This window comes from Balaenoptera physalus (assembly GCF_965194825.1).
Source record: "Balaenoptera physalus genome assembly, chromosome: 6".
NCBI classification, from domain to species: domain Eukaryota; kingdom Metazoa; phylum Chordata; class Mammalia; order Artiodactyla; family Balaenopteridae; genus Balaenoptera; species Balaenoptera physalus.
Window position 1 is genome coordinate 136964150 of NC_138885.1, and position 17313 is coordinate 136981462.

The following is a 17313-nucleotide window of genomic DNA, read 5'->3' on the forward strand; positions in this document are numbered from 1 at the left end:
CCAGTGCCATAAAACCAGGTTCCTTTCAATGTTATCCGTTTCCCTGCAAGGAAAAGAGTCACATACTCAACTAAACAGCTCTTCAAGCTCTCTCCTGTCCACGGAGACAGCATGAATCACACCAACAGATTTTATACATACACACACACACACACACACACACACACACACACACACACACACACAAATGTACAAAAATTCAGCCTTCAGTAAAAAAGGACATGCAAATAAAAGAGTGGAAATCGTTTTTAGTTTTTGCCCATTAGACTGGAAATACCCTGCGAGACCTGGGAAAGGGACATCCAGGCTGAATACAGCTTTGGAAGGAGCAGGAACTCTTCCGGAGGGCGACCCGGCAAGATGCTTTAAAATGTGTAATGTGGGCTTCCCTGGTGGCGCAGTGGTTGAGAATCCGCCTGCCAATGCAGGGGACACGGGTTCGAGCCCTGGTCTGGGAAGATCCCACATGCTGTGGAGCAACTAAGCCCGTGAGCCACAGCTACTGAGCCTGCGTGTCTGGAGCCTGTGCTCCGCAACAAGAGAGGCCGCGATAGTGAGAGGCCCGCGCACCGCGATGAAGAGTGGCCCCCGCTCGCCGCAACTAGAGAAAGCCCTTGCACAGAAACGAAGACCCAACACAGCCAAAAATAAATAAATTAATAAATAACTTTAAAAAAAAAAAGTGTAATGTGCACACAGTATTTTTCATCTGAAGCGATTCATTCTGAGGAGACCTGCCCAAAGGATGGGGCCTGCAGTCTGGTCCACAAGCAGGAACCGTGGAAGGTGAGCCCCCGTCTCCCAGGATGGCACTTGCCAGACAGACGTGTCAGGACCAGCCCCCGCCGTGCAGTGTAGACGGGAGGCTGTAGCGCCAGGGTCACGGGATTCAGCCCCGACTTTGGACTCTGGCTGCTTCGGAGCCACAGCGGGGGTGGCATCCACGCCGGGAGCGTCCCCAGGTTCCTCGCCCACTCACAGCCCGTGAACCCATGGGCTCCAGGTCCCGGCAGGACGGACCTGTCTAAAACCCCTCCCGGAAGCACGTTCTCTGAAGATTCGTGTCTCCTCTCCACAATGGAGCCACAGTCACAGCCAAAATCCACAAGTAAGTACTGGAAATTGAGAAAAAGCAACGGCTGGGCTCAGAGTGCTGTTAGTAAGTGGAACAAAGGCTGATGAGAACCGTTGATCAGAACCCCGGACAGGTAAGTCCCAGGGGGCACACAGGCCGGGCCACGGAAAGAGTCGAGGTGAGTGCTGGCGGTCAGCCATGCACTTGGGGTCCCCCACACCTGCCCCTGCTGTTCCTCACCAGACCTGGGGCACCCCAGCCCCAGCTCGGCCCTCCCTCTTCACACACGTTTGTACCCTCCCTCTGCATACCCTTCCCAGAGGCATCAGTGCCAAAGAGCAGGACAGAGGCTTCCAGAAGCATGGAGTGCCAAGAAGCTGGCCCTGGTGACCCCGCGCCCTGGCCACTGGGAGAGAATGTGTGTAGAGGACGTCTCTTCCTGGACACTCCTGGGGGCTGGGGCCCCCCCGTGCTTTCTCACTACCCCCACCCCCATTTGGTCTGTAAGAGGTTTAGAGGAGGTTCACTACCCCAGCTCACTTCTGCCTTTTTTTATTAGAAACACAACAGAATGACTGATGGTTAAATCTAAGGTCAATTCCTTCTGTGTTCACATTTAACCATCAGTTTACTTATCAAGATCCCTCTTCAAAGGTTCACGTTCTTAGAAAAGCCCGAAGACGGATTTGCTTGCTGCCCATTCTCCTAGCCCTGGAAACATTAGAGAATTAAATGGAGCTATTTCATTTTTTTCCCACTTAGTGGCATCATCTAACGTGTGGAACATAATATTCTCACAAAGATAGGGTGATCCTGATTTTTACCCACTCGATTTGTTTCCATTCATTTGAGTACTTTATGTACATACGTAAAATCAGCTAAGTAACTGAGAGGAAAGTCTGGGTTCAGGGGTCCCCAGTGCAGGCGTGTGGCCAGCCACGGGAAAGGGCAGCAGCAGTGGCGTCCCTGGTTCTGGACGATTCTGTCTTGCATTTGCACCCTGATGCGCACTGTGGACAAGGCCATCGGCGTGCACACAGAGGGTCTAAAAACAGAGCCATGTGCTGATGACCGTGCCTGCCAGATAACATGGCCTACCTTAGGAAGCCCACTGCGGGCACGTAACCCTGACCACCAAACCCTTGAAATTTATCATTAAACCCACATTAAGAATGGCTGTTCTAGGGCTTCCCTGGTGGCACAGTGGTTAAGAATCTGCCTGCCAAAGCAGGGGACACGGGTTCGAGCCCTGGTCCGGGAAGATCCCATATGCCACGGAGCAGCTAAGCCCGTGCGCCACAACTACCGAGCCTGCGCTCTACAGCCCGTGAGCCACAACTACTGAAGCCCATGTGCCACAACTACTGAAGCCCGCGCTCCTAGAGCCCGTGCTCCGCAACAAGAGAAGCCACCACAATGAGAAGCCCGCGCACTGCAACGAAGAGTAGCCCCCTCTCATCGCAACTAGAGAATAGCCTGCGCGCAGCAACGAAGATCCAACACAGCCAAATAAATAAATCAATAAAAAAAAAAAAGATAAAAAAGAATGGCTGTTCTAGACACGTACTGTACGATGCTACTCATATGAGGTCCCTAGAGCATTCATTACAGAGACGGTAAGTAGAATGGTGGTTGCTGGGGAGGAGGGGCTGGGGGAGGAGGGGCTGGGGGAGTGTTGAATGGGGACAGAGCTTCATTTTTTTTTTTTTAATTTTTAAATTTTATTTTATTTATTTTTTTATACAGCAGGTCCTTATTAGTCATCCATTTTATACCCATCAGTGCATACTGTCAATCCCAATCGCCCAATTCATCCCACACCACCCCCACCACCCGCCACTTTCCCCCCTTGGTGTCCACACGTTTGTTCGACAGAGCTTCATTTTTGAGAGGACAAAAAAGTTCTGGAGATGGATGTTGGCGATAATTGCCCAACAATATGAATGGACTTAATGTCACTGAACTGTACACTTAAAGATGGATAAGATGGCAAGTTTTACGTTATGTATATTTACTGAGATTAAAAAAAAAGTGAGTTAGCGGTTTAGTGGTTCCTCAGAGTTAAATGCCGAGTTATCTTACGGCCCAGCAATTTGGCTCCCACGTATATACCCCAAAGAATTGAAAACAGTTGCTTAAACCAAACTTGTTCACTGATGTTCACTGCAGCACTATTCACAAACGCCAAAAGGTGGAAACAACCCAAATGTCCATCAATAGATGAATGGGTAAACAAATTAGGGTACATTCATACAATGGAATATTCAGCTATAAAAAAGAATAAAGTACTGACACATGCTATGACGTGAAAGAACCTCGAAAACGTTATGACAGAAGTCAGACGCAAAAAACTACGCATTATTGTATGATTACATTTATATAAAATGTCCAGAACAGGCAAATTCAGAGAAGAAGGCAGATGAGTGTTGCAGGCGCTATGGGGGGCAGGGGGTGGGGTGGAAATGGGGCATAACTCTTGGATATCAGCGCAGGGGTTCTTCATGGGGCGATGAGAATGGTTTGGAACCAGACAGCGGTGATGGTTGTACCATATTGTAAATGTACTAAATGTCATTGAATTGTACACTTTAAAATGGTCAAGTGATGAGTTTTACATTACATGAATTTTACCACAATAAAAAAAATGAGTAAGGGAAAAACTAAGTATTTTCCATAAAGAAAAGGGAAAAAAACGAGCAGCCACCTTTCTCTGCGCTCCGTCGGGTGAGGACGAGCACAGCCCTGAGACTGAGGACGAGCAAGTTCCCCGTGTGTGTGCCCCAGGCCCTCGGGGTCCCTGGGCGGCTGCTGGGGACGAAGGCAGAGGCTGGCTTCTCCTCCACGCTCCCCATCCTACCTGACGGGCATCAGGAGAGAGCAGCCTGCATCGGCAAAGGAACCGGGCAAACTCACCTGTGATGAAAACGATCAGAATCCTGATGAGTGCTAGAAAACTACCAAATAGCTCAGGTGATGATTAAACTGTGTCCGGCACCGACCCTGCCAACAAGCTCTTCTAAGAGAAAAAGGCCAGGTCTCTCCACACAGGACCCAGGAAAGGCCTTTTGTCCTTGGGAAGTCACCTGCTTTATTTACCTCTGCAGCCCGGGAGTGTGGCTGCCTGATTTGACACCACAGGAAAATGGTTACAGGCCTGGAGAGGGTGCTTCCCATGCAACCCTGAGGGAGACCCCAGCACAGGGAGGAGAGGCCCGGCTTTGCCTAGCTCTCCTGCAAGCCTCACACCCAGGGCAAGCCCTCACCCAGGGTCCAGCCTCGGCCACACAACCGCAGTCCATGGTGTGGGCAGGGCCCCTCACGCACGTGCTGTTACAGATAACTTTCCAAGATCCCAATATGGTTACGGAAGTTTTAGTCAATGCATCGAGACCAAAAGGGAGGAAACAATTATAATTTGCAGATGACATTATTGTCTACTTAGAGAACATGAAATAACCAATTACAAATTTCTTAGGACTAAGAAGAAAATTCTAGACATTGGTTGGCTAACAAATAATAATGAAATCAAGAGCTCTACACTGACAGTGACCAAGTAGAGAATAAAATGAAGAAACATTCTATTCATAACAAGGGAAAATATATAAAATACCCAAGAATAGTTAAATATAAAATCTACAGCCCTTATATGAAGAAAATAAAACAAGACTTTTCTTAAGGATAGAAGAAGCCTCAAATCACAGGTGGTAATTCCATATTCCTGAATTAGAAAGTTATTAGTAGATGTCCTGCTGATTTATTAACTTGCTGCAACTTCAGTTAAGTTTCCAGAGCAACTTTGGGGGACGTTATGATAAATGATTCTGCTGCTCACCTGGAAAAATAAAAGCTCACCCGGAGACAAGCTGAGGGAATTAAAAATGAAGAACAAATGTGTGGGGAGTGGAGACCTGCACAGTCGGATCCTGAAACACGAGCACAGGCTCCTGCTGACACTGCGCGGGGCTGGTATGAGGAACAGAGGGGGCTGGAGACAGACTCGGCCAGATAAATATGCGCTGATTATGGGACAGAGCTGGCATTTTTTAAATCGTTTAGAAAACTGCTTTGCTTCGTGAATGAGGCGAGGCCAAGTAGATAATTGACAAAATATAACAGACGTTGAAATAATGCCCTTAATTTATAAAGAACACTCATATACTGATGAGAAAAAGACAAGCATTGCAATAGAAAAACAGCAAAGAAAATGATAATTGGTAGAAGAAATGCAGCAAGCGTATAGAAATATGGCGAACCACAATCAAGGAAATGCAGGCACGACATGAGACAGAATCAAAATAGAATGTGAACAAGTTCCACTAATGCATCAGACTGCGGGGTCAGCCCTGGCCCCTCTCCTCTGGGAGGGCAGTCACTGCTCGGCCAGCCCGCTGTGTGTGGACCATGGAAGAGGAAAAACGGGGGGCGGGTAGCGACCCGCGCAGCAGGCTGTGGGTGGGAGAGAGGGTGCCCTGCAGCGCCCCACAGAGGCAGCTACCACCCAGGACAGGTCAGCAAGTGCTGGCTGTCGTGGTTACTGCTGCTTTACTATTCTGCTCTCGGAATGAGCAAGGCGGGTGTGTGTGTGAGAGACAGAGAGAAAGAGAGAGAGACAGACAGACAGACACATGCATACCCAGGACCTGGTGCAGCTTTTGGAAAGAAACCTGGCAACAAACAAAAGCCACAGAAAAGGACTTATCCTGGGTCAGCAATACCATTTCTGTTTTGTTTAGACAAAGGCATGTGATTCATGAACGAGGACACTAAAAACAGAAGAAAAACTGGAAATGACCTTAATGTTCAACTCTTCAACTATTAGTGCTTATTTAAGTTCATTGGGGTTCATTGTAAGACTACAACAAAACCATTAAAATCATGCTTTTGAAGTGTATGTAACGGTAAAGGGAAATGTTAACAATACAGTAAATAAAAACCACATGTCAGTATAATCCCAATTCCATAAAACTACAGGTACACACACGCACAATTTACATAATATAAGGTTACGGGAATCCACTCCAAAATGCAACGGCTTTCCTAGCTAACAGCGCTGGAATCACATCTTCTCTGTGATTTGCAATTATTCGGTAATTAACGTTAATGACTGTGGCGATCAGAAAGAGATCATGATGAAAACATTCCTCGTGAAAAACGACACTGTCTGGGATGCAAATAGCAGGGCCCTGCTCCTCTCTCATACACAAGGCTTGGGGAGTCCCGGGGCCGGGACCTTCCCCCTCCTCCTCCCGTTTACCTACGCAGGTGTTCCTCCCGGGGTGCAGGGGGCTCCAGGGAGACCTGTGGGGAGGACGCTGCGAGCAAACGGTTAATGAGGAGGTCAGACGTGTGGGTGAGCGTGGCTGAGTGGACACAGGCATTCACTCCCACTCCTCTCGGAACCGCGAAGAGGAACGGTGCTTTTTAGGAGACAAGGATTCACATGAACAAAGCCTGCAGGAAGGACTGGAGAGCAGGTTCGTCATCAGAACTTTGGAAGATGCAGAACTGTGGAGATGAGACGCGGCAGCACCCCAGAGGCACAGCCCAGACGGCACGCTCAGCGTCGCGTTCTACTCCGAAGTGCTCACCACGTCTCCATCAGTGAAATGGAATATTCGATACGTTCCCAATACAAAATTGTCAGTATTTGCCAAACAGCGAAAAACCACACATTTATGGAAACATCACTGCCACGGACGGAGGTCAAGGGGCGGCATGCCTGAACCCAGAACCTTCAGAAGGCGGCCAAGGGATTCTGGCTTGCACGGGGGGCTCCCAGCGTCCAGGCCCACAGCCCTGTCCCCTTCCTCCTCTCTTCACGGTGCACCCCGACTTCTCACTGTCTCCCTACCCCTGAGCCCTCCTCATGTGCACCCCCACTCTTGTCAAAATCACGGTTACCACGCCCTCTCCCGCCTTCCCTGGACTGGGGTGAGGAGCCCTCCTGGAGAAGATGACTGCACTCCAGGCCCGGTCTGTCACAGCCCTGCAGTATCCGTTCCTCCGGGTGCATTCCCATACGAGCTCTCACCCTGACCTTCGGACTTGCCTTGGCCAGCGAGGCAACAGCTTCCATGACTTACATGGAGGCTTAAACCACTCTTGCCCTCCTGCTGAGCTTGGAACTCAGAAACCAGCAGATAATCCAGCTGCCAAGCACCAGACTGGAAGTGAGGCTACTCCAGGTCACCCCATCACTGGGCAGCTCACAGCTGATGACAGGAGCACGAGAGAGAGCCCAGACAACCCTCCACAAACAAATGACTGCTGTAGTAAGCACTATATTTGGGGTCGTTTGTTATGCAGCCAAAGCTGACTGAGACACTCATGTAACAGATTCTTTGTGGTCTTATAAAATAGTGGCCATCACCACTCAAGCAGGAAGGACTTTGTGCTGGCTTATATCCTGTAATTGTTTTCCTTTTTGCATAAAGCAAATATTTAAACCATTGATCCTGATTTAGAGATATAACAGATTCATATTTCAGATACTTTGAAATGCAAAAATCATGTTACTACATCATTATACTTGAAGATAGTCTGCAGTACAAGACTGAAACTGTAGCCATGATCACCAGCGTTTGCCCACAGTAAGAAGAACTTACAGGTTTCTCAGACTGTGGGACTGGATTTGCATTGGAGCATAGGGAACTCAGCCAATAGGAAGGGAGGAAATCGCTAACTCCAGGGAAAGCTAAGAGCTGTATCAGAGAGGTCATGAAGCCATTGCATGGTGTGTGTCGGCAATAGGCACCCACACAGACACAAGAATGGAGCCCCTGATGGTTCTTTAATCAGAAGGATGGTCTCAGTATATGAAGCACCTGAAAAGTGGCAGTGTATGTGTGTGTAGGGGGGGCGCCGGAGATGGAGGGCGAAAGCCTAGTCTCTCCAGCAAGCGGGAAATAATCACCCCATGGGATCTTTAATGCAAGGACGAAGCCGACCATCTACAAACAGGGAGCAGAAGCCAGCAGAGACCTGGGGCTGGGCAGCAGATGGGAGAGCAGGGAGGGACCGCTTCTGCTTGTTTACACTGTACTACATTTCCATTAGAAACATTGGAAATAGGGATTCCCTTGTTAAAATTTTAAAAAATTAAAAATGACACACAACAAACCCCCAAAGCAGCAAATCTAGGTAATGCTACATTTGCCAGGTGATCACCTAGGCTATCCCAGCTGACAAAAACACCCACCGACACCACACTCACTACTCTCACAGCCCTGGGCCTCAGTGACCGTGCTGCCTGGACCCCATTCTGGGGAGAAGAAAACTAACTGCGCAGGACAGGAAGGGGAACGGGGCTCCTGAATCAGCCATGACCAACAAACACACTGCGCCTAGTACAAGTGCAACACTGAGTGTCGAAACCCCAGGAAAGATCTTCTTTACCCAGGGTTAACAATTTTAGTTACATTTTAAAAATTATTCTCTTTTTAACTGTAAAATCCTATTCAAATTCACTGATGATTTAATGACACTAATTCGATTGTGTGCTCAAGAAATCCATCTGACAAACACCACTGCCAAATGTCACTAACAATATGATACCTTGTGAAGAGAGCGTAAATCATCAAAACGGAAGCCAACGGACGGTATGATACAATTACATAGTTTAAATGGCTTTAGACGAATGGTCTCCATTTTAAATGGAGAAACAACAAACGATTAAAATGCAGAGAGCATGTAACCTTGAGATGCTTCCTGAGCTGCGTTTCTGGGGCTCCCACCATCTCTGGCAAGGCCCACCCCAGGCCGAGGCCCCAGGACAGCGGGAAGCCCGGTCTCGCCCTGAAGGGGAACCACCAACCGGGCTCAAGAGTGTTCCTGATGTTTCTTGCTTATTTGTGCAACCCCTCACCTACAAGAGGTTGTTGATGTCTCAATTTCTCATGTTTTTTCTTGTGAAAGCTACAGACTCAACCGACACAGACAGGAGAACAGAAGCAACTAGCGTCCTCCTTAATCCTGGTCAGCACAAAACCCACCATCGCCAGTTTCCGGTATAGTCTCTCAATCAGGGGCTGTTTGAGTGAGGACGAGGGTGCAAGGGGGAGTGAAAACAGAGAGAGAAGTGCAAATCCCGAGTTCCTTCTTCAGCCAGGCGCCGTGCCGGCCCGCAGACGCCAGAGGTGGGCAGCTGCCCGTTACCAGGTAGGCACGTGGATGCGTGACCTACGGGGGGGGAGGGGCACACACAGGGCTTCACCTCCCAAGATGAAGAGCAGTGCGGGCCCCCTGGTCGCCAGGAGCCCAGGTAAAGGGGGGCGTATCTGAGAGGACTGGGAAGACACAAGACTGCAGTGATCCTTCAGGCTTCTGAGATGAGACCAAGATACGGGACGGTGATGGCCAAAGTTCAAAACGCCGGCTGGCGAGGAGGAGAGGAACTCGCTCCGCGTGGGCGAGCAGCGCTACTGGTCGGGAGAGAGCCAAGGCTGAGCTTCTAAATTGCTTTCAGGGGTCACAGAAATGTGAGGCTGCAGCTTCAAAGACAAAAGGAAAGAGGCGGCCTGTGGGGGGGGGGGTCTCTTGTCAGTACTGAAAGGCAGGCACCTCGTCGGGCGGGCGCTGCTCACAGCCAAAGACCCTCGGGGCGGGGCCTCAGCGGGAAGCCCCACCCACCCCATCCCCCCACCATCCCCGCATCCGCGTTTCCCCCGCACCGCACAGAGCAGCAGCCGTGAGCAAGGCGCTGGCTTCCCCACCGGCAGGGCAGGTCCAGGCTGCCTCCCACGGAGCAGCCCACGGGGCCTCCCCCTCCTCCCAACAGCCAGGAGGAAAAGGCGCTTCGCATCAGGGGAGCAAAGCGCACCGCGCTCGCTCTCGTGGACCCTCGACCACCCCACCCCAAACTCAAAGAGCGCTTATTAAATAGCAGAGGACCACGGTGGCCGCTGGGGCGTCTCCGTGGAGACAGGTGACCTCTCAGTTAGGCAGGAGCACTCGCTGGCTCAGAATCTACAGGCAAAGCCATGAGGCCTGGACTTCCAGCAGCTCTGGAGAGTGTTCTCTCCTTGGTCTGTCCACTGCCAACCTCAGAAGCCCCACGGGGTCAGGGCAAAAGGCAGCAGCGGCAGCAACAAAACTGCCAAGACCCACGGCTTCGGGCGCAGCTCTCAGCTGGCCAGAGGCAGAAACAGACAGTGCACGGTTGGTTACTCTGCATGGCACCAGTGCGCACACACCATCTGGGCGCAGGCTAACGAGGAAGCCAAGGCCGGCCTCAGCGACGTCCAGCCGTAGGCGGTGTTGGTCTCTATGGAAAGGGCATCTCAGAAGCGTGTGGGCTTTTAATTCTCCACATCCCTGCTGTCCGGTCCAGTAGCCACTAACCACATGTGGCCGCAGTGCAGCTGGTCCAAAGGGAGATGTGCTCTGCGTGTCTGGTCTGCGATGCTTCACTAAGACTCAGCGTGAACAAAACTATTTATACGGATCACAGGTTGAAATAATATTTTAGAAATATGAAGTTAAATAAAATACATCAAAGTTAGTTTACCTTGTGCAGCCAGGTTCCCAATGACCCCAAAGATTCCTGCCTCCTGGTGTTCACCCCTTGTCTGGGCCCCTCCTGGGAGGGTTGGTCATATGACAGTAGAATAAGGTAGCAGTGTTGGGGGATGTCACTTCCAAGATTTGGCCAGAAGACACCGAGGCCTCCTTCTTGGTCACTTGGATCTCGGGTGCCCACTTCGGGGAAGCTGCTGTTAGAGGCCCACGTGAGGAGGACCTGAGGCCTCCTGCCCACAACCATGGGCGTCAGCTGGGAAGTGGGTCCTGCAGCCCCACCCAGCCCTCAGATGAGACCACAGCCCTGACTGGCAGCTCAGCAGCACCTCACGAGAGACCCTGAGGCACAGCCAGCAGTCAGGCTGCTCCTGGGTTCCTGACCCGCAGAAGCTATCAGATAGTACACTTGTTATTGTTATTCCTGACCCGCAGAAGCCATCAGATAGTACACGCTTGTTATTTTAAGCAGCTAAAAAGCTTGTGGGTAATTTGTTAGATAGCAATCAATAACTTACACAATCTGGTTTCTTTTGGTGTTTTAAGGTGGCTACAGAAAATGTAAAATTACGCACGTAATTTTAATATATACACATTTCTATTGGACAGCGTTGCTCTCCATGTTTCCAAGTACAGTGAGCACACGTTATGATCACAGACGTCATAACTGCTCCCTCAACCACATGACGTGACTTCTCCATGCATCACTAATGCATGTTTCTTTCTAATATGTTTACTTTTAAAATCTGAGATCAGATTAAATACATGCAGAGAGTGGGTACCAAAAAACAATCTTAGTTTTTTTCTTATTCCATTTAAAGGAAAAGTAAATATTAGTATCTTTTTCAAATCATAAAAAGTGGGAAAAATGGAGAGTGGACGGACAAGTCCCAAGAAGAAAATAAAGATGATTTGCAAACACGGGTGTTTCTTCTTGCCGGTAACGTTGCTATATACGGACATATCTTATCTTTGTAGATGAAGTCAGATGATAAGCATTTCCCCTAATTTAAGCACGCTTCTACAGCGTGACTTTAAATGCTGTTCCCACCACTGGCCACATCTGCCCCAATCTACTGAACCAGTGCCCAAGTGCTGGACACGCAGGTGTTAACTGCCCAGCAAGCAATATGGCTGTGCATCAATCTCAGCGCTACCGCTGGTTATCAGGGACGGTCCTTAGCGTGGGGACCACGGGGCCACGAAGAGCGTGCGGGCTCTGCGGGCTCCCGGGCGCGGACGGCAGGCGACTTACTTTGATGTGCTCGTGGAGCTGGGCTTCGTGCTGCCGGGACAGCTGCTCGTGCTGCCTCTGGAACTCGGCGATGAGGAGCTGCCTCTGGAGCTGCTGCTTCTGCTTGAGGGCCAGGAGCTCCTGCTGCAGCTGCTTCTCCCGGACGCCGGCCTCCGTCGCGGGCAGCGGAAACTGGTGGTCCAGGCGCAGGTCCATGGGCACCGCCGGGGGGGCCACTGGCAAAGGCAGCGCCGAGGCCACGTCCACTGCGGGAGAGAGCACAGCACAGAGCGCTGGTCACCGTGGAGCCCCCAGCCCCGCCCACCCTCCCAGAGAGCCAACAGTCGGCGTGCCCACACGCTGAGGGCCACTGTACACTTCGGACGCCTCTGCACCCCCTCCCTCAACAGGCTCAAGAGGCACGACCCGGAGGCCTTTGAGGTTTCTATCCCTCGGGCAGAAATCAGTGGACGTCTGGACCAGGACACACCCCCCCGCAAACTCTCCTCCCTCCACCCGACCCTCCACGAAGGGTCCCCTGCTCTCTCAAAGGACCTTGATGCAGGCCCGGTGGCCTTTTCTGACATCCTTTTTGAAAGTCGACGAAGAGAAAACGCAAGAAAAAGGCTCTGAAAAGCACTGAACACCCGTAAGTAGAGAGGCAAATTGCCCAAGCTTTTCTTCCCCTTTTCACAAAGCCACGGAAGAGCTGTGTGCAGGAACCACAGGACAGTGTGTGCCACTGAAGTGGTCCAGACGGACGCTCCGGACGGGGAGAGCGTTTCCATGGTGAAGCGAGCGCCCTCCGGAAAACAGGTTTACCGGCTGCAGCCAATAAAACGCTCCCCCGGCTCGCCCGCACAGCTTGCGCGTCAGGGTTACGTGCTTCTGCACTTCGCCGGGAAACGGACTGTCTTCGCTGCACTGATGTGTGGCCGAGGAACAGCCACAAGTGACTCTGATTAGAAACAGAAGCTGAATCGATCTTAAGGCTTACAAATCAATACCAAATTAAAGTGAGAAAGAATGCAGAGCGCAAGCCTTAAATTACGGACCTCACAAAATAACCCGACGCGGGTGCTACCCCGCGACAGGACGGCGTCTGAAAAGCCCAGGGGCGCCGCTGGGAACCCCTTACCTCCCGCGAGCCTCCTCTGCTGCTTCCCCGCCTCGCAGGTGAGCGCCCTGGGCGCTGCTCGTAGAGAGGAGTGAAGACAGCCCAGCACCGAGGCCCGTGGTCCCTGTTCCTGCCAAAAAGCCCCGCTCACAACCTGCTCTGGGCTCACGCGGCGGCACGGACCAGACCCGGGGACCGGAGGCTGGGGCCTCGCCCTCCGGGGGGCTCAGGGCTCCGGTGGGAGCCCAGACTCAACACCCAAGGGCCGCCAATGCCAGCTCCTCACCACCTGGCACGGGGCGCCTCATCCTAGCCCCTCTGCCTGGACCCTCTGCAGGTCGGGCCTTGCGACAGACGCACTTGGCCTCGTCCTGGGGTCTCCCTGAGTGACAGTGGGCCACTCACGGGCCGGACATAACCCAGTTCCTCAGGAAGTCTGTGCATAGATTCTGGAAAAACAGCCCATAAGTGGAACCACCCATCAGGACAGGGCATTTCTGTGGTCACTGCCAGGCGGCAGGTCTCATGCCGACCATCCTTCTGATGAGCGAGGCGAGGTGGGTCGAGGCCCGGCTCGGGCGAAGCCCTGGGTTCTAAGCCCCGAGCCGACTCCCTGAGCCCTGGAGCTCTGGACTAGAACGTGGCCTCGCACCTGCAGGGCTGCCCGCCTCGGGAGAGTGCGGGCCGCTGCCCGGGGCAGAGCGGGGCCCTGGCTCCGGGGCTGACGTCACTGTCTCTCCCACCCCCGGGACCAAGCCCTGGCCTCCACCCCAGGCCCCCAGAGCCTGGAGCAGCTTCCATGCCAGGAATGCCTGGGACCTGGCCACAGGGAATGGAGAAAACTCCTCGATATTCAAGCAGTTTCAGAAAATATCTAATTCTCCTCTCTTTGAAGCCCTAACAAGCCTGGGATAAATACCAGCTGACTGTTTTTCTTCGGTTTCTTCCCCCAACTTTTTAAATGTATGTATTTCTTTTTTTCTAGTGGGGTGTGAGGCTTGATGTGTGAAGAGGTCTTTATTTGATATCTATGTGAGAAAAATCTGCACAAATGAACTGTTTTCGTGAACAGGCCCAGGTACTGGTGGACCCCACCAACCTCCACTGCACACCAGCTGGTAAAGACTGGCTTTTATTAATTTCCTTTTTCTTTTTTTTATCATTTTTATCATGCAATATATGAAAATGGAAAAACAGTGCAAACAACACCAGTTTTATAAAACCTCAATCAATATTTTCCCCCATTTGCTTCAGACTTTCTTTTAAGAAACAGAATATTATGGAGGGCAGGGAGGAGGGCTCAGGAAAGAGACTTAGAGAAAAGAGAAAGTGACCTGACGTCTTAAAGGAAATTCAGCTGATGCTTTTCTTTCTCTGGTGGGGAGAGGTGGTATATATTATCCTGCTTTCACTAAAGACAGTGCTGAATGCTTCCTGAAAAACATTCTTACCGTGAATGATGGCAGGTTTTGCCAGCTCCCTTTCTGCATCCACGGATGTGATCAGAAAGTTTTTCTATTAACCGGTTAACCTGCCTAGTTCCTTCATGGATTACAGGTGAGTTACTTAGCAGACCTCCTCAGGTTAGTTGGCCTTTGCTTTCTTTTTTTTTTTGGTCTGCGTTGGGTCTTCATTGCTGCGTGTGGGCTTTTCTCTCTACTTGTGGCGACCGGGGGCTACTCTTTGCTGCGGTGCAGGGGCTTCTCACTGTGGTGGCTTCTCTTGTTGCGGAGCACGGGCTCAAGGCCCACGGGCTCAGCAGTTGCAGCACATGGGCCCCAGAGCACGCGGGCTTCAGTAGTTGCAGCGCATGAGCTCAGTAGTTGCGGCATGCGGGCTCTAGGGCGTGCGGGCTTCAGTAGTTGTGGCACACTGGCTCAGTAGCTGTGGCTCGCGGGCTCTAGAGCGCAGGCTCAGTAGTTGTGGCACACGGGCTTAGCTGCTCCGCGGCATGTGGGATCTTCCCGGACCAGGGCTCGAACCTGTGTCCCCTGCACTGGCAGGTAGATTCTTAACCACTGCACCACCAGGGAAGTCCCCCAGTTGGCCTTTGCTTTCTAAGGATAAACCCGACTTGCTCTTCCTGGGTTACACACACACACACACACACACACACACACACACACACACACACACACAAAGAGTCGCTGACTCATTCAGCCTGCGACTGTTTCATTACGCACATTTGAATCCATAGTCATAGATGAGACCGGCCTGTGGTGTCTCTTACACTCTGCTTGTCTGGTCAGGGAGTGGAATTTTAGCTTAAGAAAATAACCACAGAGGATTTGTGAAATAACCATACTGCCTGCATTTTGTAGCAGTATCATCTCACTTGCCCTGACAGCAGGGCTGGTCAGACGTGGCCCCCGCTCATGCGACGTGCCAAGGTGACCTAAGACACTATGTAGGAACAAGGCCATCCCCACGATGCGGGGCAGAAGACGACCCATCCACTGCTCACTGTCTCCCCACTTCTAATTCTCATACCCTCTCCCCACTTCTAATTCTCATACCCTCTCCCCACTTCTAATTCTCATACCCTCTCCCCACTTCTAATTCTTCCTAGGCGGGGTCAGGAGGACCAGCAGAAATGTCTAGTAGTTAACGTCGTCAAAGACTGAACATAAAACAACTTGAAGGGATCCTTTTTATGGACTCCAAAAATAAGATGGGCCAAACGTTTCTAAGCGTGCGTCCATGTACCGCGGAAACACTCCTGTTCGGTGCTGGGCACTGGCGGGCTGCTCCCACGCCAGCCTGTGGCAGGTCTGCTGTGAAGACAGGCAGGAGGGGGCAGTGGGGCCCATGGGAGGCCTGGGGAAGGGTTCACACGGGGGCTGCATCTCTGAGGCGGGAGGGGCGCTGGGGGTGAAAGAGGTGGGGCGGTGGCCGCAGGGGCAGGACTGGGCCCTGTGGATGGGGCGGCAGGGCGGGGAGGGGCGTCACACCCACCACCCGCGAGCTGAGCCTCACTTTGTTTACTGCACCTTTTCTCAGCCTCCTCTGTGTCTGGGGGCGTAGGGAACCTTAGAAGGAAACACCCCCTGGTCACGCCACAGACACCGGAGCGGATGCACCCTGGGGATGGGCGCGCAGGGTGGCGAGGAGACCGCCCCCCCCCCCGGCAAGCCCCTTCTGCCCGCAGTGAACAGACAGAAGGGAACCGGGGGGGAGGCACGGGGGGTGCCACGTGCTGTCCTCGGCCCAAGGCATCCCTGTTCTCACCACGTTCCCTCCACATACACTGTGAGAAAGGGATGCAAGTCCTGCCTGGGTTTACCCTTTTGAGGTTTCACATAAAACTTCATTCTTCTGCTAGAGAAAGTCAAAAGCAGAGCAAAGAGAATGCAAAGCTAGACATCACCTCCGTCAGATGCGCCGCGACCAGCTCCTGCCACTTCTTCACCTCTGAAAACAGCACTGCGTTTACAGACACGCAAACCAACACGGGAACTTACACGAGGCCAGGGGACCCAGGCAAGGTCCTTCTCCCGCTTCGTGTGCCCAGCCTCGGGAAGCCAGGCGGGTGGGGAGGTGGCCGAGCGGTCCCCAGGCCTGGCCTGGGCACCAGCTGCGGGGTCCCCATTCATTCCCATCGCTGGCGAGTGCGTCAAACATGACTCGGACTATTTCTGTATCAAAAACTCTCTGAAATGCCATGAGTTCCCAACAGAAGCTGCTGGTGCTTTTGACCCAAAGAGCCCTGAAGAAACAATGAAAGCTTCTCTACTTAAAGAATGCAGCATCAAGACAAAAAAGCCTGTATTCTCATGAATATTTTATGGCAGAGTAGAAAATTGCTTTTATAGGTTGTGCCTTGAGAAACATATTAATACAATCAGACTCATGACGTTAGTAAAAGCACAAAGACTATATTCAGAGTTTCAATAAGAAATGGCAAGCCTGGGCTGTGAATTATAAGTTCTCAATCAGAAACAGAAAAAATCTGCTAGTCTCTATTTTTTTAACATAAATGATCAGAAAAAAAGAAGGACACTGTAATTTTCCATTACATGGGTTGGGTCCTCTTTTCATAACACCATTTCATGTCATCATATAGATAGGAAAGAAAGAGAAGGACTATTCTTTAGAAAACAGGGCCGAAGTTTAGGGTCTGTTCAAGTAAAGAACGACTCATTCAAATCTAGGAGACAATAAAAGATATTTCATCCATGTAGCCACGATTTCCTCTTACCATGACATTTGCCTGCGTGCGTGAGGGTTAGGGAGAGAAAAGACTGCAGGGGGCGGCAGAGGAAGAGAAAGAAAGGGAGGGGTATATAAGAAACGCAGAACTTAGTTCAAAATACTGTCATCTTTTATGGTGAAATGTGTCACACACCCTGGAGGACAAGAGGGTTAAGGGTGACA

The 17313-nt window shown here is 51.4% G+C and overlaps 1 protein-coding gene across 11 annotated transcripts in view; it reads right to left on the reverse strand.

Moving 5' to 3' along the window:
• The window catches only part of HDAC4 (histone deacetylase 4), a 291774-nt gene that overhangs the window by 102582 nt on the left and 171879 nt on the right, over positions 1-17313 (reverse strand). For all 11 annotated transcript variants that reach the window (XM_082466245.1, XM_082466244.1, XM_082466242.1 and 8 more), the window contains one exon: positions 11844-12088. In XM_082466245.1, the coding sequence (XP_082322371.1) occupies positions 11844-12088 (245 nt within the window). The remainder of the gene's footprint in view (positions 1-11843; positions 12089-17313) is intronic.